Source organism: Spea bombifrons, chromosome 12 (assembly GCF_027358695.1).
Source record: "Spea bombifrons isolate aSpeBom1 chromosome 12, aSpeBom1.2.pri, whole genome shotgun sequence".
NCBI lineage: Eukaryota > Metazoa > Chordata > Amphibia > Anura > Pelobatidae > Spea > Spea bombifrons.
The window spans coordinates 31,043,508-31,067,782 of NC_071098.1; the positions used below are offsets into that span (position 1 = coordinate 31,043,508).

General features: G+C 38.0%; 4 protein-coding genes across 4 annotated transcripts; all 4 read right to left on the reverse strand.

Moving 5' to 3' along the window:
* Positions 1-2,901: 2,901 nt before the first annotated feature.
* LOC128469739 (free fatty acid receptor 2-like) lies at positions 2,902-3,858 on the reverse strand. The gene has a single exon (XM_053451539.1). The coding sequence runs from the start codon at positions 3,856-3,858 to the stop codon at positions 2,902-2,904; it is 957 nt and encodes a 318-aa protein (XP_053307514.1).
* A 3,568-nt stretch (positions 3,859-7,426) lies between these two features.
* Positions 7,427-8,389, reverse strand: LOC128469740 (free fatty acid receptor 2-like). The gene has a single exon (XM_053451540.1). The coding sequence runs from the start codon at positions 8,387-8,389 to the stop codon at positions 7,427-7,429; it is 963 nt and encodes a 320-aa protein (XP_053307515.1).
* A 4,246-nt stretch (positions 8,390-12,635) lies between these two features.
* LOC128469741 (free fatty acid receptor 3-like) lies at positions 12,636-13,538 on the reverse strand. The gene has a single exon (XM_053451541.1). The coding sequence runs from the start codon at positions 13,536-13,538 to the stop codon at positions 12,636-12,638; it is 903 nt and encodes a 300-aa protein (XP_053307516.1).
* Positions 13,539-16,680: 3,142 nt separating this feature from the next.
* LOC128469743 (B-cell receptor CD22-like) lies at positions 16,681-23,409 on the reverse strand. The gene is made up of 12 exons (XM_053451542.1): positions 23,133-23,409; positions 22,475-22,771; positions 21,837-22,100; positions 20,936-21,196; positions 20,359-20,613; positions 19,649-19,912; positions 19,032-19,301; positions 18,655-18,748; positions 18,215-18,278; positions 17,994-18,118; positions 17,815-17,878; positions 16,681-17,477 (listed from the first exon to the last, which is right to left on the reverse strand). The coding sequence occupies exons 1-12, from the start codon at positions 23,407-23,409 to the stop codon at positions 17,340-17,342; spliced, it is 2,373 nt and encodes a 790-aa protein (XP_053307517.1). The 3' UTR covers positions 16,681-17,339.
* Between the last annotated feature and the right edge of the window lie 866 nt (positions 23,410-24,275).

A 24,275-nucleotide genomic window follows, 5' to 3' on the forward strand; every position in this document is an offset into this window, starting at 1 on the left:
CGGCAACCACATTCTCGCCGGCAACAATGTAACTTGTGCCACAGATTTTGGGTAAAAACAAAATATATATCTAAACTCAGATATAGAAATCTAGAATGTTCCGGCAGATCGGCCCCCATTCGGCCCCCGTCTAGTTTCTCCTGCTGTAAAGACTCAAACCTTAATCAGTCGTTGGTCTCGTCTTAGATTCAGGAGCCGTATGTCTATCCCATGCATGTTTAGCATCCATTGACCTTCTCTGTGTCCCAATACGAATACCTAATTACATAATAAAGCCCCAATTCAACCATAATTTATAGATTCTTTATTATGACAACATACTCACCGTAAAGTCTTCCATTCCTTCTGTCGGGAGAATTCTCATCTTTATAGCATGAAATGAACACAAACTAGTTTGTCTAGTTGAGATATTTGATGTTTGGAGTAGGTGGCTGGCAGACGTCCAGTTGGATTCTACTGGGATTTGGCCATTGGAGTCATCAGTAACAGGGAGAAGTGCTGAGCGAGACTTTTTGTTTCTTTTAACCCTTTTCTTATAGAAAGAATACTCCAGTCTGCCATAAACTGCTCTACAGACATTTCAGCAAAAGTCCCACTATATGAACATATTAAGAGATTTCAGGTGAAGGGATGGAGAGGTAGTGATGCATGGATGTCATTAGCTCCTTATTTTAATCTCTGACTCCCTCCCTTCCTTCTATCGTTCTTTTCTCTTTCCCCTTTGTTCATCTTGGACTTGTGTTTTTACAACTTGTCTTCTGTTTTGAAATTGATCTGAAAGTTCAATATCAGGTTTCCAACCACTTTTGTCCCAATTCCTTTCTCCGTTAGCATCCATCTACTCCAATTTTCAATTCTCTCTTTTTCTCTCTTTCTCTCTCTTGTAATCATTCAACGTTACACCCTCCCCATCTCGTTCTCTCTGTCTCTCCTTAGAATGTCTGAATTGATTGAAATAGATTAGAGGAAAATGATTTGCACAAAAAAGTGATATTGACCTTCGATGATTATCAGGCATAGCATTGACCACAGTGTAGACAATGAAGTCTCGTTGTTACATTACACAGACACACACAGGCTCGCTTTTGCTTATATTTGATTGGAAATAGAACCGAAAAGGGATTTACAGCACATAAAACAGGCAGATTGTAAAACATATAAAGCAGATACGTTCCAAGTGAAGAAGAGTAACAGGCTGAGGTGAGCAATTGGACTTTTACAGGGGAAAAAAGCCATTTTAAAGTTGATTTCCCAACATTCTAAAAAATACTTTTATGAATGTTTACAATCATTAATATATCTAAAATCAATATACACTTTTGCCGGCAATGGGGATCATGGACCAGTTGAGGAGATCCTATGATTGCCCTGAATGGTCCAGGTAGCTGTAACAACACAGACCTCCATTGCAGCCCCCACTCCACACTCTGATTACCACAAGATGTTTTTTGGGGGGTAATTTTTGGGGTGGCTGACTACACCTCCAGTCCCACCTACCTCTGGCATCAACCCCCAACCCTCTCTGCCTCTTGCCACATCCCCCCCAACACAGATGTCCGGTCTTGGACTCCTGAAATGTCGGGGACGTATTAAAGAGGAAAACAACATTTCCAGTGACCCAGCTTCTATAAACCTCTTTATGGGGCTTGCTTTCATTTTTTTTGGTACATATCTGTATAGTCCAACATCCAATCACAATTTGCGGCTGGAGAATTTTTCATTCTCATTGGCTGCTTCCAAAGACTCTACTAAGAGCCTGAGAAGCTCCCATTTAGGATCTTCAAAGCTATAGAAGCATAATAAATATTTGTGCAAACATTTCCCAAAAAAACAACCAAATTCAATCAAGCATTCTGATAACAAACGTGTCAGGAACAGTTAATGAAACATTAGAATTTTATAGTAAAACAGAACCCAACATTGCTTTTGATACTCAAGATATGATTGAACTGAAAGCTCCTTGGTGCGGAGTGAGGAGACACTGTCCTCGGCAGGCGCATGCCCTGTTATTATTAAAAGTCTATAAAAAGAAAATCCACCAAAATGATCGAAGTGCATAAAAAAAACATACAGGTAAAAAAATGTGAAATTACAACAAAAGTTTAGGAGGCATCAGCTGTGACATTTAGATTAGAGAGTCAATATCTGTCGCGTTGAATTTACCCCATGTTAAAGCTTGAATATATATAAAATACGATCTTGAAGAGATAGTTTGATAAGATATAACATTCCCGCGAAATATAGTTTGTTAGATCTGACTTTCAGAAGATCCTTAGCTTTTACCAGTAAGTACTCACCAATTAATCTCGTCCAACTTCTTAATGAAATAGTATATCTCTCTTCAAGTAATTTGTACAACTATCCCATCCACTCCGCCTTACAACAATCTAAATTACTTTTAAACCTTTTCCTCCTACTGTTGAGAAATGTATCTACTTAGAAACCATCTGTTTTGACTGACAGGAGATTTTTTTTTTTATACTGGTCAACTGCTGCCCTCTAGTGCCCATCAACATGAATTACAGTAAAGATATCTTGCGAAATATGGGTTGAAATGTAGCAATTAATTGATTGTATCAAGAAATTATTATTAGAAACCTGAAATTGTAGTTCTTTTATTATTATTTTACAAAGGACAGGCTAGGTAGCCTAGATATGTGGACTTTTTAAGGGTCACCATAAAGGACAAAAAGGGAGACTCGGAGACTCAGCTACAGCCTATGCCCTTTTGTAGAGTTCTATTCATGTTCAGTTATGGTTCTCTAGTGTAAACCTTCTAGTTCTTATCTTATTGGCCTCCAACTGGCTGAAAACACTTCTTAGTGCGCAATTTTATTCCAAGCAGTTTGATATAAGACATAGTATTAGACAGTTTAATCTACCTAAGGAACGCTTATCAATTTAGGATGATATATTGGAAATCTCAGTTTCTTTCTCGCAATGGGAAATACAAATATGGGTCCATTGGGTTCCCAAACGCAACTTTTTTATCGCATGCACCAGCCCCTGTAAAAATATCTTCTTCAACGAGCCAGAGGAGAAGTAAAAAATGATAGGATCCAGACTTGCATTAAACGTGCTCAACAGCAAAGCGTAGACTCTCCAGTCCGGGCTGTCTCCCTGAATGAAGCCGACCACATGCGAAATATTATACGGTAAGAAGCACACTACAAAGTTAGTCAACGTGGCTACGGCCAACCCAATGGCTCTCTGCTTCCTCTTCTTCTGTATTCGAGGCTGGGATAATATGATCTTGACAAAGTTGACGTAGCAGAAGACAGTGATGACAAATGGTCCCGCGTAGAGAAGTAGACACATTTCTAACCGAAAAGGAAGGAGGACCTTGAGTTGGGCCGGTGAGAACTTATCGTAACAAACCGTGTTGTCTACCGTTTCGTTGTTAGACATAAAATGATCCACGATGAAGACGATGGTACAATGAGCTGTGCCTGCCACCCAGATGACGATACTCGCCACTATGGAGTAGATAGGTTTCCTCAGAAGCTTATATTTGATAGGAAAAGCAACAGCCAAGTATCTCTCCACGCTGATAGTCATAAGGAAGAGGGACGTGATATATATGCTGCTGAAATACATGAACGCTGACAAGGGGCAGAAGATGTAGGGCAGGAGCCACCTCATTCCATTTGCAGCTTCCACCATGCGGAACGGGAGAAAGAACAAAAGTAGCAGGTCGGAGATGGTCAAGTTGAAAAGCAAGATGTCCACCGGAACGAGCTTCTGGCTACATTTCCTGACGAGGGTGCACAGAGCCAAGATGTTCAGAGGAAGCCCCGTTACAAACGTGAAGATATAGACCGTCAAGAAGAGTTTCTCGGCTCCGGGAAAGTAAGTCATGACTGGGATCAATCACTTCTCATTATCCGGATAACGCGAGGATTTTCACCTGCCGATCAACAATTGGACAAAATAAAGACATGAAAGACTGATATGTATACTTTTACAGCTTTACGCCAGCATGTTAACCAATAGAACTTCTTCTGGAAGCTTGTTCCATATATCCACCACCCTCAAAGTGAAGAAAAACTTTACATCTATGCTGTCGTTCTATTTTATGGTTAATAATTACCAGATTTGTGCTAATACTAAACATATAATTTGTGACAGAGATATTAATTACCTTAAAAATTGGCACCAGGAACTTTTGTGATTCTGTTTTTCCTTCAAGTTTTCCACCATTTTTAAATTTGTCGGATACGCCCATATTTTTTTTTTTTTTTATAAAAGTAAGCTGTTTTATCTTTTATTTTTCTGATTCTCTGTACAGATGAATTAAATACATAAACCTTTACATTGACAGAATTATATTTTCCTTATTAAAACCGATAATATATTTCCTTATTAATATCGGGGGAGGGGGAAAAAAGAAAAGGCAAAAGTTCTAAAGGCAAAAATGTCATTTTTAATCAATTTAGTCAAATACCGTGTGATTTTCTAAACCATTTTAAATTTAAATAACACTTTCAAACCGCCTGCTAATGTGTTTTTTATTTCTAAAGCAAATAGGAATGTTCAGCAATCACTTTCTTGAAAAACAGTGGAAAAAAATGGACTTAAATCTATTTGCGGTGTCTGCGTGTTGCCCGCCTCGGGGTATTAACTCCACCACAGAACGATTTTTCGCAGAATACGGACAATTAGCCGTTATGTAACTTCCAGTATGAGACAAAAATATTTAATTCTGTCTCTCTAACCTCTATCGTCATAGAAACACAAAACAATTAATGCTTTCTGAACAACAACAAAAAAAAATCGAAAGTTACGAAATTGGAACTTTTTGGATTGAAAAAAAAAATTCACATTCGGTATTACTTCTTGATAATATGGTGATTTCATAGAATTAATATTGTCCACTTTCACAACTTTTATTTTCAGCATATTATCTGTGCTTTAAGAGGATATTTATCGGACCAATTCTTGGATTATCCTTCGACTACTTAATACGTGGATATTGAAATACGTGAAATATAGAAAGGACTTAAATTATATATACATATAATTATTTTTTTTTGTAAAAAAAAAACATATTTAAAATGCAAGCGACAAAACCCCACAAACAAAAAGCAGAAAACAAACAAAAAAATTAAAATTCAATTGAATATGTAAGTTAAAAAAACAACTAAAAATGAAAAAAAATGCAAGCAAAATTAATAAGAAAATAGAAATAGTGAAAAAAAATTGGAAAAATATATTTTTATGATATATGGTACTAGCAATGAGCTGTTTTGTGAAATAAAAGCACATAAAAATATCAACAACAAAAAAAAGATAATAATAATAATAATAGTTAATGTTTTGACAACCAGTAATAAGCTGATTTGAGATGGGACAAAATTGGCAGAAAAAACTGAAAACAATTAATACTGACCTTTAATATCCCACAGACATCTCCTTGCCTTCCTTCGTCCGCGTGCGATAAGAAGGGTCTGGTGTCTTCGGTATATCCTTGACCGGGTTCCTCAGCGGAGATGGCAGCCCATACCTACCGCGCGTGTCCAGATATACGAATGACTCCGAAATGGTCTGCTGCGAGGTTATTGCTACTATCTCATCGTCTCTGAGTTTACAGAAGGCTAGAGTTTACATATTAAACAAGAAGATAACCCGATCAATATACGTCTCGATAACCATACCACAATCTCCTTCTAACAATGGGTAATACCCGGCGTAATATTATTTCTGACTTCCATGGGCCAATAATCCATCAGTTTACTATTGATATTAATATTTTAATTAATATTTATTCATATGTATTTATTATCTGGGGTTGCAGAGATGTCAGCTCTGTAACAACGCCCAGAGCCACCTATAATGTGAAGTTATTATTCAAACGACGATGGGTGTTAGTGTTTTGGGTGTATGGGAGATCATGCCATGGTGATTGATGATGTTCTTGTATGTTAAACAGAGTTAATTAAAGGGCTAATATATAACCAATCATTTTTTTTTTGTTTTGTTTTGTTTTTCTTTACGGAGGTGACACCGACATCTCTGTGTGTTTGCGTTGTTTACAAGAAGTCAGGGGTAAAACTAATAATAAAAGATAATAATAATAATAATAATAATAATAATAATGGTAAAAGACCCAACGTATTAACATAAACAGCTTAGAAATAAATCAATTTTGGTTCCTGGACCATAAAAATATTTTTTTTTAAACTATGAAAATTCATGGTGGGCCCCCATACTAACATACATATGCCAGGGCAGTTGTGGGTCCTAGTAGGGTACTATACTGTGGGGTCCTGTTGATCCGACAGAACAATACGAGATTCATCTGATAATAAACATTATTATAAATTCAAAGCATTTCCTTATAAACAAAGGGAAACTTTGCATGTTTTATAACGGATTTGATTATGCCGCATTCTACGCGTATCCAACGATAACACGGTCTACTATTTCTACCATCAGGCCGTAATAAACGAGTACAATATCTGCGCCAAGCATCTGTGATGAATTATCGTACAATGGCGCCACTATCCTTATGGAAATAGACAGGTGTATGAATTATGAAAATCATCCTCACCCCTAAGAATGGAAATTGGTCAATGTGTCCCCGACAACCCAATGGCAACCACAATATGCTTTCAGTGCTTTGTTATTGGAAACCAAAGAACTGCTTTATGTTGTGAATGAGAATTCCCAGGATGGAGCTCAATGGCGCCCCCTAGCAGACCTAAACACGAGGCGGCATAACGCCCATCTCATTCCTCTTTAATGTTTATCCCTGATTCATTTCTAATCCAATTTGTTATCAGAATATAGAGAAGTTATAGTATTTAATTAGATTAATATTCTATTTACTTTCAATAAACAATAAAACAAGTATTCATTTACGCTCAGTTTATTTGAACATATTTATAAGGGGATATTGGCATTTTACATACATCCACATGACAAAACATGACAATAGATATTCCTTTAAGCAAAATCAACCATTTTTGCATTAGAGACATCGGAAAAAATATGACAGCATCCTCTGAAACTTTCTTAGGTCTAAGGCTGAATTAGATTTTGCTCTAAATGCCCTTAAAGACATTTGCCATCGTCATATTTTATTGAATAATACCTGTAAAAGGTCAAAAAGCACATAGAGTGCCATAACATTCATGTAGAAAGTTGAATTATTCCTATGGAAGGATCCAATATCCTTACTGCGTGTACTTGTACTATGTGTCGTAACTTTTGGCCAAGTTCCATCAACTTGGAACATGTCCAAGGTCAGCTTAGAGAATCAAATGGTTCTACGTGGAGATACTAGAACATAAAACAAATAATAATTATGAAATGTTTTTTTTTTATCTCTACCTATCGATTTATTATATTTAATGATATTTCTTTATATGCATAATGAAGAGTATTCCGTGACAAGTGCCGTAGGATTCCGACGATGAATGAGAATTTAGACCGAGGTCTCTTCTAGGTCCAACGTGGCTCGTGTCTCACTGAGCTGACTCTGTTCAGGTTGCAGACTTGTAGGATTAACTTTAAAAATTTTCATTTTAGTCGTGGTCAAGCTCTTCAAGAAGGCTCTCTGAACAGCTGTAGATGAATAATAAAAGATTATGGGGTCCAGACAGGCGTTGAGCGTGCTAAGTAGTAAAGCGTACACTCTCCACCTTGGACTCTTATTCTGAATAAAACCAACGATATGAGAAATGTTATAGGGTGCAAAGCATATGGTAAAATTACAGAGGGTGGCAACCGCCAAACCTATAGCTCGGTACTTTTTCTTTCCCCTGATCTTTGGCATGGACATTAACAACCTGACGCAGTTAACGTAGCAGAAGACCGTGATAAGGTAAGGAATGAAGAATAATACCAGGCTACCTTCCAGCCTGAATGGCATTAGAATTTTTAGTTGTTCCTCTGAGAACTTTTCGTAACATTTGCCCTGGCTGCTCTCGTTACTTGGCAAGAATTTCAAGACGATGAAGGAGACGCTTCCCTGGAGGCCACTGAAGAACCAAATGAAAACGCAAGTCCAGATGGCATAGACTGGTTTTCGGTAAACTTTGTACCTCATCGGGTAAGCCACTCCAAGATATCGCTCCACGCTCACCGCCGTTAGAAGCAGTATACTTATGTAAATGCTACAGAAATATACCATGACCACTATGGGACACAGAAAATAAGGCATGGGCCAGTGCATCCCCGATGCAGCCTCCGCCATCTTGAAAGGCAGGAAGAAGAGGAGTGACAAGTCGGAGATGGTGAGATTGAGGAGGAAAATTCCTACCGGATTGGGTTTCTGCCGGACCTTCACCAGGAATGTATAAAACGCCAGGAGGTTGGAGGGCACACCAGTCACGAAGGTTACTATATAGACACACAAAATTAATGGAGTCTGTATGTTGGCATCCATTCCTAGAAGAGCTGTGAACATTAAATGAAATTAATGAATATCCATCACCGGAAAAATCCATCTTTCCAGAAGAAAAATAGAAGCTAATGGTGCTTATTTCAACTTCAAAATAATGGAATTTGCCGGAACCTTGAACTTTTAGAGCTATTTCAAGAATTTGATGGACTCCAGACATAGAGCTAAAAACAAATTCTTATTTCCAATAAAAAAATGTATTTTAGCGAAGGGTCAATTATGGACATTCCGAGACATCAAATTTTAGTCTTATATTGGTTTTATCTGCATCAGTTTGATTGATCTTGAAACTTATATGCATAGTTTGGTAACAAAACTATATATCAATAATAATTACAATAATTAATAATTAATAATTACAAAATCTCTAAACTATGGTGTTTGAAAAAAAAAATTAATAGTTATATATGATACAAAAAAACATTTAATTTGAACAATTTGAAATTTAGGAGATTTACTGGCTAAATATAAGTAATTCACAATGTTTACTCTAAAGGTTTTAAAAGTATTAAAATATGCAGTTCTGCCCTACGAAATATAAAAAATAAAACAAAAAAAGCATACCTTTGAAAGTGGAATTAATGTATTATTTCAAAATCTTCATTAATTGCAATAATTTCTAGGTTTCTCGTAAAAATGATTTCTCCTAAACCCGGCAGGAGAGTGAAATCTCGATGTTACTTTGACTCTGACCGCAAAAAAAATCTTAGAGACAAAGATTTCTATTTAATGTTACTAAAAAAAAAAAAAAAATCTCTAAAACAAATAAAAATATGGTTGGATTTGAAAATGATTTCCATTTGTAGTGGAAAGTTTCTCATCTTTTCATGATTTTTTAATGATTTTTTTTATGTCCCCGCCGTAAAAAAAAAAAAGCTTTGTCGGCTCTAAGGCACCAACAATAATCACAATTTTTTTAACCCATTGAGGTTGAAAGGCTTTTGTTTCTCAAATATTATGTTTGTGAAAAATCATTATAAATAATAATAAAACAATAAATAATAATAATGCGTTGGCTTGATTGAGGTATACATAAACTAATTTACATCAACTTTTATTGGTAACAAAGTATCAAAATCAGTAGTAGTAGTAGGAGGGTTTAAGGGTTCTAGATCTATGTATGTGATTAGGGATTGTTAAAAAGGGTTCCAGATTGATGTATGTTATTCATGAAGGCTTATGGGTTCTGGGTCATTGTATGTTATTTAGTTGGGTTCAAGCTTAATGAGTGCTATTCAGCATGGTTTCGGGGGTTCCAGATCAATGTATGTTATTCATGAAGGTTTAAGGGTTCTGGATCATTGTATGTTATTTAGGAGGGTCCAAGGGTTCTAGGTTAATATAATCAATTCAGGATGGTTTAAGGGTTCCAGATGTTTCTATGTTGTTATTGAGGGTTTAAGGATTCTATGTTAATGTATTTTATTCGGATGTTTTAAAGGTTCTAGATCAGACCAGTTCCGATGGTCTTTGGAGAACCTAGTGTCATCTAAGTATTTTTTTTGGTGGTAGCTGGAATTTTGTTGTTTTTGGCGAGGGCATGTGGTTTCTACCGTAAGGAATATTTAGAAACACTGCCGAAGGTCATTAAAATGATGGTAGGGGGTGTACCGGGCAAATGGGCATCCCTGGAAAAGGCGGTCGTTGGGGAGACCAAGCCGAGGTAGCACACAGGGCTGCAATCGCTGTTCTGTGTCCGAGAGGCTGCGATACCACTGTTGCAGACACAAAGCCGTGACATGGCATATATATATTTAATTTGGTAATACTATTTTCCTTCATTTGTGATTTCAAAAAATAATAAATAATAAAAGGTTTAATTATGGTTTTTTTTAAATCAAACAATGATGAACCATAATGTGATGGAGGCTCCTGTAAAAACACGGAAGCGTCTTTCTTTCCGGTGATAAGAAGACAAACACATTGGAACGATAATATTAGCGAATGAAGCTGATTTATAGTTTTTCCTGCCGACAGGACCGACTCTTCTCATAATTAAACAAATTATGTCATAGACTTTGCCCCTTTTGTAAACGCAGGCGTGTTAAGGAGTCTCCGGTCGAAGAAAACCAGGGAAAAAAAACGCAAATAGAATCCCAAGAGGTGGCCCAAAAACAGATGTCGCTTATAACTCATTCAGTTCATTCTCATTCAGTTGTGTTTATAAAATCGGGTATATAGGGAGCAATGTTGGCCGGCGGTCCGCCAGGCGTTTGCCCCGGTGTGCCAGTCTGGAGCAAATTTGCCGCCCCAATCCCTGAAAAAAGTGCTGCTATCCCTTTAATTTCTTTTAGATGCTCAATTTCCAGATAATAACATAAATATTACACCCAATTCATGTAGAATAGCAACACTTTACACATCTCGGAGTGCTGCGAAAGGAAAACATTGTGTACTTGTCAGATATTGTTACCTTTTATTGGCCGTGCCTAAATGAAGGACAATAAAAGGACTTTGCTCTTTAAATACCTGCGATTGCTTCCCCTCTAACTCCCGTCTCAATTTATAGCTTTTCCACTGCTTTGGCAAAACAAATTAGACACCCGCCATTAAGCAATTGCTCCGTCAGTCATCCATAAGGTGGAGAAATTCATACGGTGGAATAGAATTCTACTTATTACGGGCAGGGGCCGAGCCCACGTTGAGTCAGACAACTCAGTACCTTTCTACCTACGTGAATTTAAAAGCTTCCGAAGTATAAAGAATCCCGTTTGCTTCTTTTGCAGAAGAAAGCAGCATGTAAATGTATCATGCGATCTGCTTCCTCACTTGGTTGACTCATCGTTTTAACATAAACCTCATTAAATCCCTTTGACGGGAATTCCTTGTTGCCTCTTATTTTGAACATAAATCAGCACAAGGAATTAGAATCAGATCTCCTTTCTTCAATGCGGCTGAAAGTAGGCCTTGTGTCCTTGCTTTGTTCTACTTGGTACCACCTGGTAGAACGACCCCTAGGATGAAACTATAGGAAATATTTTGGTGAAATCTACTTAATTCCCAGATCAAAAGCTGTGGTCAGTAGTGGGCTGCAGAACTAGACATTTCTAGTTCACACGCTTCTTCATTTTGTGATAGAACACGCTTCTTCATTTTGTGATAGTTTCTTCATGAGCAAATTGAGTGTTCCTTTCAGTGAGCACTCGATTGAGTGATTACATTCATGTGGACCCTCAGCAGCTTCCACCCAGTTGGGTTATATCTCTGGCCTTGAGCTTGAGTTGGGACAGAAATACTACCTTAGTGCCTAAAATTTTGGGACAGTAAGTTATCTTTATGGCATCATTGAACATTGTCGGGGTCATGTCTCCATCATAGGCTGAGCTAGTTGGATTATCAACATTTTATATGAATTAAAATCCTCATGAAAGAAGGCAGCCAAAATAACATTAAACCACCCAATCTCCTATCCAATGTAAAATACGTGATATTAAATAAAAACAAAAGAAAAAATCAAGAAACAACAACAAAATTAATTTAAAAATAATCTTATATTTCAAAAACACTGTAGACAAATATCAAGATTTAAATAGTAAATATTCATAACTATTCAGATTGTGCTGATATTAGCTATTAATTGATTAATGAGCTAAAATCAATTGGTTTTTTTTGAAATTTACAATGAATTTAGCACATTTCATTAAACAGACAGGAATCCGTACGAATCATTACTGTGCTGTCTCCATATCGAGTTTCTGTGTGTTTTGAAAATTTATGTTAATGATTTTTTCAGCGGCTGCCAAATATCGAAGCAAAATATTTACTCAAATGTCTCTTATCATTCCTAACCTCGATTTAATACATGAGCGTCTTTTGAGAACTAGAGACATTTTGGATTTATTACATCTTACGACGATGCCTCTCATAGTGCAAATGAAGTCACAAAATAATAAAATACAATAAAATGAACTTTTTTCCGATTTGCGTAGATCCTACATCTCATTAACTGAACCCTGTCTAGAGATTGAGTACATAATAATGATATTGCGTATTTTTAAAACATTATTAAAATTTAAATTAAGAAATATGCAAAAGCAATAAAAAAAATTAATATTCAAAAATTACATATATATATATACAAATTTTTTTTTGCAGCATTATTTTTTGCTAATTTCAAGTCATTTCTCTCCGTATGACAGTGGAGATGTTATAAATAAATATAATAATTGTATGTATTGTTATTATATTTTAGGGCAATATTTACGGCATTGGCTGTTGCATTTTGCTTTGTTCACACAGTTGCTGAAATAGTTCTTATACCCACTTTGGAATCGTCCCTCGGAACCTTCATGAACACAGAGGAAAGTTTCCTTTTGGAAATGCTGTACTTGAATTTCAGTGTTTTCCATAGCTGGTAGAAGCCCTGGTCCATAGGGTAAGATAAGAAGTAGAAGATAAGCGGGTCCAGGAAAGCATTGCAAGTGCTGGTTAAGAGAGCCTCGTCTCTCCACGAGACGCTTTCGTGATTTATATATCCCACCACGTGTGAAATGTTGTATGGGCCGAAGCACACGATGAAAATGGTCAACGTGGTGATAGCCACACGGATAGCCCTTTTTTTGTGCTTGACGTGCATGTAGGATCTCATGAAGATTCTGATGCAAGACACATAACAGAAGGTGGTGAGAGATAACGGTAAGAAGAACAAGACCACGGACATCTCCAGTCTTACCGGCACGATCAGATTCAACTGTGCGGCCGTGAAATTGCCATAGCAGGTCATCTTGCTGTCGTGGTGCCGGAGAAAAAATTCCAGGCTCCCATGTTGCGTGGTCTCGATCAAAAACACGAAGGCGACGTGAAAGATGACGATGGCCCATAAAGTAATGCAAATAATGAAGGAGTATTTGGGCTTCTTATAAATCTTGTATTTGATAGGAAAAGCGGCACTCAAGTACCGGCCAACACTCACCGCCGTGAGGAAGCAGGCGCTGGCGTAAATGGTGCTGAAGTGGAAGAAGTTGAACAACGGGCAGAGGATGGCAGGAAGGGTCCAGGCAGACAAAAAAGTCTCGATTATCTTAATGGGTAAAACCATTATGAACAGCAAGTCGGAGACGCAAAGGTTTATCATGTAGATAAGGTTGGGAGTCAACCTTCTCCGAGCCTTCTTGAAGAAAATATAGAGCACCATGATATTAGATGGCAGACCTAAAATAATTGTTATCACGTAAATCGCCAGTGACAGGTTAACCACGAACATTTTAGAGGCATCCAATATTGGTCACGGAACAGGTAGCTGGAGACATCTTTCTTTTGCAAGGGTGATTAAAAACAATACGCCAAAATTCTTGGAAAGGATGCGGCTCGGTGTCCTTCAACAAAGACCCGTCAGAGGGTTCTGGAAGTTTCAACACCCCATCGGCTTGATAGAACGATCAAACCACTTAACGCACTCAACGAGGAATAAAGGATCTCATGCTTTTGGCAGACGGCTATAAGCTGAGCGTTAAACACATGGAGCAGAGCCAATACATCCCGTATTTTGTTGTTCTAAATGGATGGGAAATGGTCCAGAAAGATTGCTGATCTTCAGTAATGATTTCTTCAGCGGGCCCTCTGAATAAGTTAACGTTAACTGCGGATCCATAAAGCAATAAATCCAGAATTGACTGTGATGCCGCATTAACCTTCTCTAGGTCTCGGCAAAACATACACAGGGCAGCAGACCAACATCGTACACGCTTTTTCGGCCACTCGAAAGGTTAAATATGTCAGGAGATCTGAGGACGAATTGATAAGCATTAAATATTTTCTTTATCGCATGAAAAACAATCATGGAGAAAAATAGAAACGGAGAGAGCGTTACGTGGTACGAGGGAACATTAACATGTGGCACTCAGGATCACGTATGAAGCATTTAAAGTGTCCGTTAAACCGTTTCTAGCCAAATATTGAAGGACGGGGCATAGAACGAGGCACAGCTGCTACAGAAACTATGGAGTGGCTCGTGCTCGTGCTTCAAAGATGTGTGTGTGTCCTTCTTCTCTTGTCCTACTTCTTTCCGCAAAGTCCCCACAAGAGCTTTATTCCCTCTTTGTGTTTTTTTCCTTCCTCTACAGGTTTAATAATGAAACATAAAATCGCTATAATTTGTACAAAATTCTATATAATGGAATCCCACCAAGAAAGGTCTCTTAAGATGTCATCAGCCTACGTGGTAAGGGTCCTTTATCCACTTTGCCAGCCCACCGCTGCCTTAAGAGATGTCGGTGAATGGCGGAAGGGATGGGGCCCGTTATCAGAAACCATATCTCTCATTTCCTTGTCGGAAGCCTCTCATGAAGATCCTGAACTAGGTTCCTTTAAGGGAATTTTCCTTAAAAATATTTGAAGGCTATCACTATCTTTCCATAAACAACGCGCCAAATCTCAGAAGACATCGGCCAACAATAACACAAGACGCAGTGATTCCTATCAGAGCAAACAAGGAGTATACTTTTTATTAAGAAAGTCCTGACTATGAACACACTAGAGCGTACCCTATACGGTATGAAAGTAGATACCCATCTTTCCATACATTCTTTATTCAGTGTTCATGGATGATTAGCCTATAAGACGTGGACGATAACACTTGTGTCATTATAGGTGGGAAGTGTGACAAAATCCTGCACGTTTGACGAGGACTTTGATAGCGTTCCTCATAATTTCCGCTGCTATTATGTCACCATTAGCTATTTCGGAACCGAGCAACGAGATAGCAACGGCCGCCTGGCCATAAAGCAATAACTCGCAGGAAAGGCTCGGCTAAAAATGCCTCCATGGTGTAACCGTGGTTTCTGAAAGGTTAAGGTCTGCCGTCCTTGCCTGTGACATTCTACACAACACTGTTTGTAGATATCCGAAGGTCATCACGCTGAGAAAGAAGAAGATGATTTCTGGCCGTCGATGGCAGCTCAGTGCCCACTGTAATCAGACCGAGAAGCAGCAGAATCACATGATTATGAACACTGATGGATTGCTAGCACATATGCCAACAGCAGCCTTTGACTTTAATGCAAGTGCTACTGAGCATGTGCAAGAAGCGTACCTACGTATGCATCCTAGTTTCAATAGGGGCAGCTGGGGGCGGAGTTTAATGAGATAGAAATCTAATTTTCTACCTCCAATAACTAAAGAATGCCTGCACCGATTTACAGGCAGTAAAAAGCATTGGAATCGGTGAAGAAAGGACCACCATATGTATTTAGGACTTGGCTGTTCCTTTAGTAATGAGCAGTTAATTTTATAATTTTTAACAGCAGTAATAGTTTTAATAATTTGTATTAATAAAGGTTAAATTCAACCATTTACTGACATTATTATCTTTTATGTTGAGAGCCAGAAGCAAGTTTGATTGGAAAGATATAACAGGATGATACAGAGAGAGACACACTTCTAACATTCGCATTGTTTGATTCCGACATTAAAAAGAAAACATTGCTCTGATGTAGTTTTTGTTGGTAGTTCGGTACAAACTCAATTATTAAGTCCAAAGGACGAGACCTCGTAGATTTAGAAGATTATTTACAGTCTCAATTCAGAATTAACCTTCATAGTAAATTAAAATTCATGTCATCTTTGCGGTTTATAGAATACTAGAGACATAAATCCACGTCTTCATTTATATTTTAGACCAGTCTGCTTCCTTAGAACATGTGTCCGGGAGCCAGCTTTATATAAAAACATTTCAAGATTAAATATTCCGCATTTCCATAAGCTATCCGTTCTATGTAAGTAGATGTCGATACATTTAGAAAACGTAAAAGTTTAACGAAAAAGTGCAGATATCAAAAGTGGGTGTATTTAAGACGTTGGGGACAATTTGGGGCAGACATTGGGTGTTGTAAGCTTCCCAAATCATTTAAGTGACCCCACTGGGTCTTTCAGCAATATGGTCCTTCAAACACATTAAAAAATACCCTCATTTGAAATTTCTTCTGTTGACTTAACCCTTTGTGAATTGACTCTTCATATACATTGGCAAATGCAAAGCATTATATTTATCATCGTAGAACCATTGAGATTGTTGCACGTGGGACACTCAACAAAATGCATCTCAATGTTCTGGATCGATAAAAATAGTGAACTTTTGTTTCAATGTCCTTTTTTAATATTTTTTAATATTTATCTTAATAAATTTAGCTCAATAAATATATTTTGAAGGGTTTTTTTTAAAAAAAAAAGATCATAAACACGTTTTTAAATTTTTATTTTTGTTAATGAAATGTCGCATGTAGTTATATTTTACATTCATGAAAAACATCATAATGATCAGGTTAATACAATAATAGGACATGGTCACAGGCTCTGAGATTCGGAAATTAGACTGTGGCCCATGTGTCACCTGTTAAAAATGAGGTGCTTGGCGGTGTCTACTAGGAGAGGTCTGTCCCTGAGGCCCCCAAGTCGAGGGTTCTATAAGGCTAATATTTAGTCAGGCTCGTTATAGAATGGGAAGACATATTCTGTCCTAGGGCCGGGTTATTCACCAGGGCCATCTACACAAGTCATAAGCTTGCATTTGGACGTATATACAACACATATATTGTAATTACACACAATGACACAATATAATGTAATACAGAGGAGTGGTCAACAGTGCCTCAGCCATTGACCTAATATCCTCATCAACTTCTACCTTGGTTTTATTTAATTGGACTTTCTCATAGTCACTTAAACATCTACTTCTTGTTGCCCAAGTGGTATGGCTTCTATTAGACTATAGGATGATAAACCTAATGATTAACTACATCTCTCAGATCATTGATGGACTTCAACTCTCAGATCTCCAGGTATCAGAAGTTGGGGTTATGGTCCATCCATTGCCTAAAACTGATTTTGCTTTGTTACCAGGATTCTCGGAAGAATCTACGCATCAGCACAAAGGGTTAATATTATTAACACGTGTAAGAATTTGCTTGCATTAATGCCCGTGAAATAACATAGTTTGGGTTCAACACTTGAGAGTGGCATATTCAACAGACAAATCATTTTGACGCACTGCCCCCCCTTTTGCCCGGTTGACGATTGTCGAATAATGTATCTCTTCCTGGTCGTTGTTTGCTGACTTAACGTTCTCATACTCGTGCATCTGTGAATGGAAATTTGGTAAAGGTTCCAAATTACTCCAACAATCTAATTCAATTTATATTTCCTTAAAGATATTTGTTGTTTATAATGCAGGTTATTCATACTCGCGGTTGGGACCACAAACATTTCTTGGTCTTGTCCAAGCTTAAGCCTATACCTTGCATTTTGAGTGGAACCCTCACCAAATGTTTTTATTCCTCAGATCAGATTAAAAAAGATTATTTTTTTTCAAGAATATCGAGTTGTTTTCTTTTTGACCCCGGGTTGTAGTTTTCCGTTAAATTCCCTCGGGTACATTTGAACTTCCTACAATAGGTTGGTACCACCTGGAAACTTACTTCACCATGTGGCTTCCTCACCACACTGTAGATAACTCCAGGATCTTGAGAGTTTCTTCCTTTCCTAAAGACAACCAAGGCAAGAATATACATTATTTCAGATAATACCACCCAGATTTCTGCTGATAGCCCATGATGGCTACCTCCACTAAACCCAACAGAGCTGCAGGAATACAAACCTGGGTCCTTGGGTTTCTCTTTCGTTTGAAGCTTGAAATATTATGGTGGAGTAGTCCAGATGTTCTACAGAGCTATGTACAGATGGACTTTGTCTAACCCCACCATCCAGTAACTCATTGTGCGACTGCGAAGGAGAAGAGGTTATTTAGAATAAGGCTGGGATATCTCTGCCACCAAGTGATGCCGCCATTCCGCGTACGGATATGTTATTTATATTTACCTTTTTCAGGACAAAGAAGGATGAATCACTTATGTCGTCTGTTGGATTCCTTTGTAGCTTTCTCCTAAAAAAAAAAGAGCAAATAAAATTCTAAATATGATTATTATAATTCAGTATTTAAGAATCAGTAGTATTTTGTGGTTTGGCACACCCAGGCCCAGACAGGCCACCTGGAACACAGGACAAATGTCTGGTGGGCTGGAGGCCGATAGAGTCGCGTATGTTCCCATACTGACACTCTAGCAGCTGAGTGGGTCCTGTAGTGGGTGGCGCTTTGCTTGATACGGCACATATATCATTTGGCAGCCGCTGGCCTTAAAGTGCCAGGGCTGCTTAGTTATTCACAGTCTGGTCCTTGGCACACAACATTATCCTTTAACTTCTGTAAGTAAAGGGCATAATAGGGTGCAATTGTATCTCCACTCAACTGTACAACTTACCAAATTTTAAACCGGATGGCCAAAACCAATAAAATGATGGCTAGAAGTACCCCAAGACCTGTTGATGTGTACTTCCCTATGGTAAAGGCACTATCTGAAAGACAAAACACATGTCTACCAGCACCAAAGGCTTTGATCTAAGGACATGGACGTATTTTGGAACAAAACCCAAACCCTTTAGTCCCCCATTGAAACAATAAAAAGTGACTGCATGTAACGTCTCGGGCTTTCTTCTTGATTATATACTTCTGCTTTAAATTATGTGTTATTTCCACCTACATCACCTGTGTTTTTAAACCAACCAAAAATATACAGAATATTCTAATAACGCCTGCTCTAGAACCCCAGGTTGGCCAGCTGATCTGGAACATACTTACATGAAACACGTAGATAAACAGTGTTGGACCGCCCAATCCCAACCTGGTTCTTCGCCGTGCAATAATAATGTCCTTCTTCAGCCGTCTGTATTTTAATGATTGAAAGTGTGGCTACTCCACTGTACATTCTCAGCGAAACATTGTTTCGATACCATTCATAGGTCATTGGGCGACCTGGGTTGGCCTTTGCATTACATGTCATGGCCACGCGTGAGTGTTCCGTCACCCATTGCGAAGGGTCTACTGAAATGGCCACTTGACGCGGAGCATCTATAAATAAACCAAGGGAGAGGACAACATGTCAGGAAAATTAAAATCAACATAAAAAAATAGTCTTTCCATCGTTGGCTAGAAGGCCAAAAATATCCTTTTGAAATACTTGGCACTATTTTATTCCTCGAACTGATTTGAGTTGAGTTGTCTGGACCAAGCATGAACCATGGAGCTTCCATGGAGCTTTCTACAAAGACTTGAGAGTTGAGGAGCTACCATTCCACCTGAAAGCTCTTCCATATCTACATTGAATAATATTTCCATCTGTTACATAAAATGGGACCTCCTTGGAGGTTTCTTTGGGCATCTTATATTATACCTGTCTGTGGAGCTTCTTCACTTACACTGAACATTAACGTTCACAGTCTGAGATTTCACATTTCCTACGACGTGCTGCGCTTCGCAGGCGTAATCTCCAGAGTCCGTCCACTTTATGCTTTGAAACTCGATCGCCTGGCTGGTTTGCGGATACAGGTCCCCGTCCTTGTACCACGCGTAGCCGCTGACTTTAGGCTCGCTCGGGCTCGCTGTGCATTTCAATGAAATCTTTTCACCTTCCTTTATTTTGTCACTATTTACAATTTCAGCTGTCACTTGATTTGGACGGTCTGTATAAAGGGAAAAAAATATTTAATATAAAGCTTTTATGTGAACTTTATCCCCATTCAATTTTTTTTTTACTAGGAACACATAATTGTCATGTGACGCATTGAGAAGTTGTTGCCATAGAAAGAATTTTTTTAAACTTTTTGTGATTTTTTTATTATATATATATATTAATATGTTATATATATCTTTACTGTAAAATTATCACGCTGCACGAGTCTGCTTCCTCTTTTTTAAAATACTATTTTTATATCGGGGAAGACCATTTAAATACATATTATTCACAGAATAAAAAAAAAATGGCAGCAGTGCTCAAAAAAAGTATAATTTTATATATATTTTAATATATATAATATATATTTCCCCAAATAACTATATATGGAGGCTGTGATACCTATAAAAACAATCTGATTATGGGTTTTCTCAGTAATTATTGAAAAATACTTACAAAGGACCGTTATGGGTATACTTTTTGAGACCGTGGAACCTACTTCATTTTCAACACTACATTTGTAACTCCCAGAATCCTTTGGTGCTAGCTTTAGCGGTTTAGATATATCGATGACCTTTTCATTCTTGCGCCATTCGGTTTTTAATACTGGAGGGTTGCTTCTGTTCGTAAGGCAGAGAAATGTAACTATCTGCCCCTCAGTGAACGAAGTCCCTTCCGGATCAAGTATTACTTCGGGGTTTTTTGGTTTATCTAGAAAAAATAATTATCGTTATGATATTATAAATCATGGCTATTAATCCTTTCATCCTATCTTCCAATATTCTAAATACGTTTGGTTAAAGGGGGCTTGTAGCTTCTTGTTTTGGACAGTGTTGGGGGGACCAAATTCAGACCAACACCAGTTTTCATCCCCCGATGTTGCTCTCCTTAATTCCTTTACTCTCCTCATTTTTTTCATCATTCCCCTTTACTAAGTCCCCATCCTCTTCTTCCATATCATCTCTCTTTATTTTTCATACTTCACTCCATCTATTGACCTTGATCTTGGTCCAAGATCCAAGAAAATACTCACATTTGACATCCAAATGTAAGGATTCGGATTTGCTTTGCCCGAGTGCATTGTAAACCTCACACTGATATGATCCCGCATGATCTTCCGTTATCCTTTCGAAATTATAATGCTTGGTGGTGTGATCAGAATCCCGTTTCTCGTTCTTGTACCAGATGTATTTGGTTGGATCAGGAATTGCCTTAGCAGAGCATTCTAAAATAACACGGTCTCCTTCGTTAATGCTCCAAGGTGGCTTTATAATTTTTACGGATTCTGGGGGAACTGTAGAGTTACAGAGACATATTTTAGTAATTCGTAACTTATTAAAATGCCTGATGCCTTTTGTTCGTGATAGGTCTACATAAGAGATTTATTGAACATCAATGTTGAAGGAGCACAGCTGGAAAGCCTGTTGTGTGGGGCAAAAAAGGACCATATTGGTGGAAACCTTGTGTTCAAGTGAATATGATAAAAGCTGTAGTTGATAACCCATTGGGATGAATGGCTTCACTTCTCTTACATCATGAGCCATCCTGATCTTCTTTTGTTAGCCCCCTGACCACTACCATTGCATTTGACTGGGACGTGCATCCATCCTTTTAGCTGCCAATCCACTCCATGTTGAGTTCACCACCAGATACATCCAGCCCTAATAAAACTACTCTATGAAGCCCCCAACATGCTTTAAAAGAGAGGAAGCAGACCTTCGAAAAAATGGGTTCTTCCAGAGAAGGTAAAACCCTTTTTTTTAGTTTTTTAAAAAACACTGACATTGTTATTACTGTTTTCCATCTGCCTTTGGGCAGTTCGAAAGCTTCATGAAAGCCAAAAGCTTTTATAAGGTGCATTTGTTTGATTCAAAATGGCTTCCCTCTCATTACACTATGTGATATAATTATATTTTTAGAGTTTGTTTACTTACATTGCACAAAAACAGATATGGCTTTTGACATAGATTTGCTGACATCATTTGTAGCCTCACACTTGAAGTTCCCGGCTCGGTCGATGATAAAAGTCTTGTCTTTGGCCCCTAGTAGTTTTTCAGATCTGCTGAAAGTTTCATACCACCTAAAGTATTTAACGGGTGGATTACTGCTATTCACCCTACATTCCAGAGTTACCTTTTCAGGTTTCCTAATTACTAATAGAGAATTGTTAGGCCAAATGTGAACACCTTCTGGAGCATCTGAAAAGAAAAAAAAAAACACTTTTATTTTTGTGTAATTTACTTTTTGTTATTAACATTGACTGTTTGATTGTAATCTTTCGACCAACAACATCAGCTAAATAATGTCTTTTACTCAGAGTGGCGTCGGTGGTGGAGCAATGGCAGAAAAGGTGGTTTTCAATAACTAGGCCAGACCCTCCACCAACAAATATAGATGATGTAATACTCTGCCCCAGTTTATGACCAAATACAACTCCCTGGTGTTTCTCTAACGATTTCCTCTTCTTCACAATAGGACTTCTTCCCAAACCTACCCCATTTTGCCCAATGTTTCCTCCACTGAAAACTATGGTTCCCTAAAGTTCTTCCGCTTTATCAAACTCTTGACTTACACTCAACGTTCAGAGTGATATTTCGACTTTCCGCTTCTGAACTTGGCCTGCTCAGAATGCACCGTATTGTTTGGTTATGATCCTTCCATGATGGCTTAAAAGTCAACTTGTTCGTGGTCTGCAGATTTTTAGTATCCACACTTACGACGGCTTTCGCATCATTATCCGTGATTCCGGTCCAAGATAAGTTGACCTGGTACTCTGGGCAGTAATAATTTACAGAGCAAACCAATGTGACTTGTTGGTTCTCTTTTAGTCGGACATCCTTTTGTTCTATTTTAAAATCAGGTCCGATATCTGTGAAAAAAGAGAAACTTCAAAAATGATTTATCATATAACCTTGAGTCATCCAAAACCAATGGGCTAAAATTATTCTTGGGGTTTTTATCGGTTAGTAAACTATAATGAAATATACGCTGTAAATGTAGAGTAGGCGGGATGGTTGGGTATATATGGCGGGATGGTTGGGTATGGGATGATAGGGTACGGCATCAAAAGGGATAATCTTGGTGGCAGTGAGTAGGGTAAAAAACCCAAAGCATGGGTTCGGGTGATTTTTGGGAGTCTCAGTAGGGTCCTTAAACCTCTAGAACTTGTCAACCACATTTGATACCTTCCATCATTTCTGGGGGGGGGGGGGGTATCACAGTCAACTTACCAGAAACCAAGATGGACAGATTCCTTTCCATCCACTTCTCATTCGACAGCCACAATCTCAATCCGTAGGTCCCAGTGTCTTCTTCTTGGACATTTCTTATCAGAATTGTGCAATTGTCCAGTTTTTCTTCCAAACGCTGCACTCGATTTTCAGGGGACTCATATGAACTGTTAAACACGACCTTTCCTTCGTACTCTTTAGTGGTGTTATTATAGATTGGATTTTGGAACCATATATACTTTTCTATCTGAGGGTGACGGATAAAGCACGGTATCATGATGCATGCGTCTCTCCAGGCTGTAATCGGTTTTGGAAAGTCTACTTTCACGGTATGTAAATATCCTGCAAAACATTTAAAAATAAATATCAACTTCAGTTTAATAAAATGCTTTTTGGGATGCATCCTAAAGAAATTAATACAGGGGTACTTTATTAAATAACACGCTACATTATTTCGGAGCATTTAATATATATATATATATATTTAACAAAATAACTACATTCCAGAACACAATATTATTATTAAATTATTTTAGAACATTTTTTTTCCTGGAAAAATTAGATTGCCAAAAACGAACAAAAGAACACAAAAAAAGCTAAATGACATCATGAACACATTACATATCTGCTTATTTTAGGAACTTCCCAGAGGTGGCTACCCGGAGCTCTCCTTCTTCTAGGGCAGTGGCTTCACATGGGAGGTGGGGCTAGCTTTGCTTGGGGGCTGGGCTAGCCCCAGAGAGGCCTTAGTGGGTGGGTAGTGGGCGTAAGACTAAAGAGGAGTAGACATAGGCATGTGCGGCTCCCCTGCCTGAAGAAAGAAGAAACTGACCCGGAGACTCAGGGTAGCAGAGCTTCACCCGGAGACTCAGAGTCAAGCCCGGAGCATTCTCAGGTAGTAGACCATGGTTTGATTTCCACCACATCCACCCCACCATCACTGATGTCTCTCCTATCTCTAAGCCATAGGCCCATTTAGATCTACAATAGCTGATAACACTAAAAAGCATATGTTGGGAAATCTTTTTGTTCAATTAGTCTTTTTAAATATCATAAATGAATGTAACTCAATATATATATAGATAGATATATACTATCTATCTATCTATATCTATCTATTTATCTATCTATCTATCTATCCAT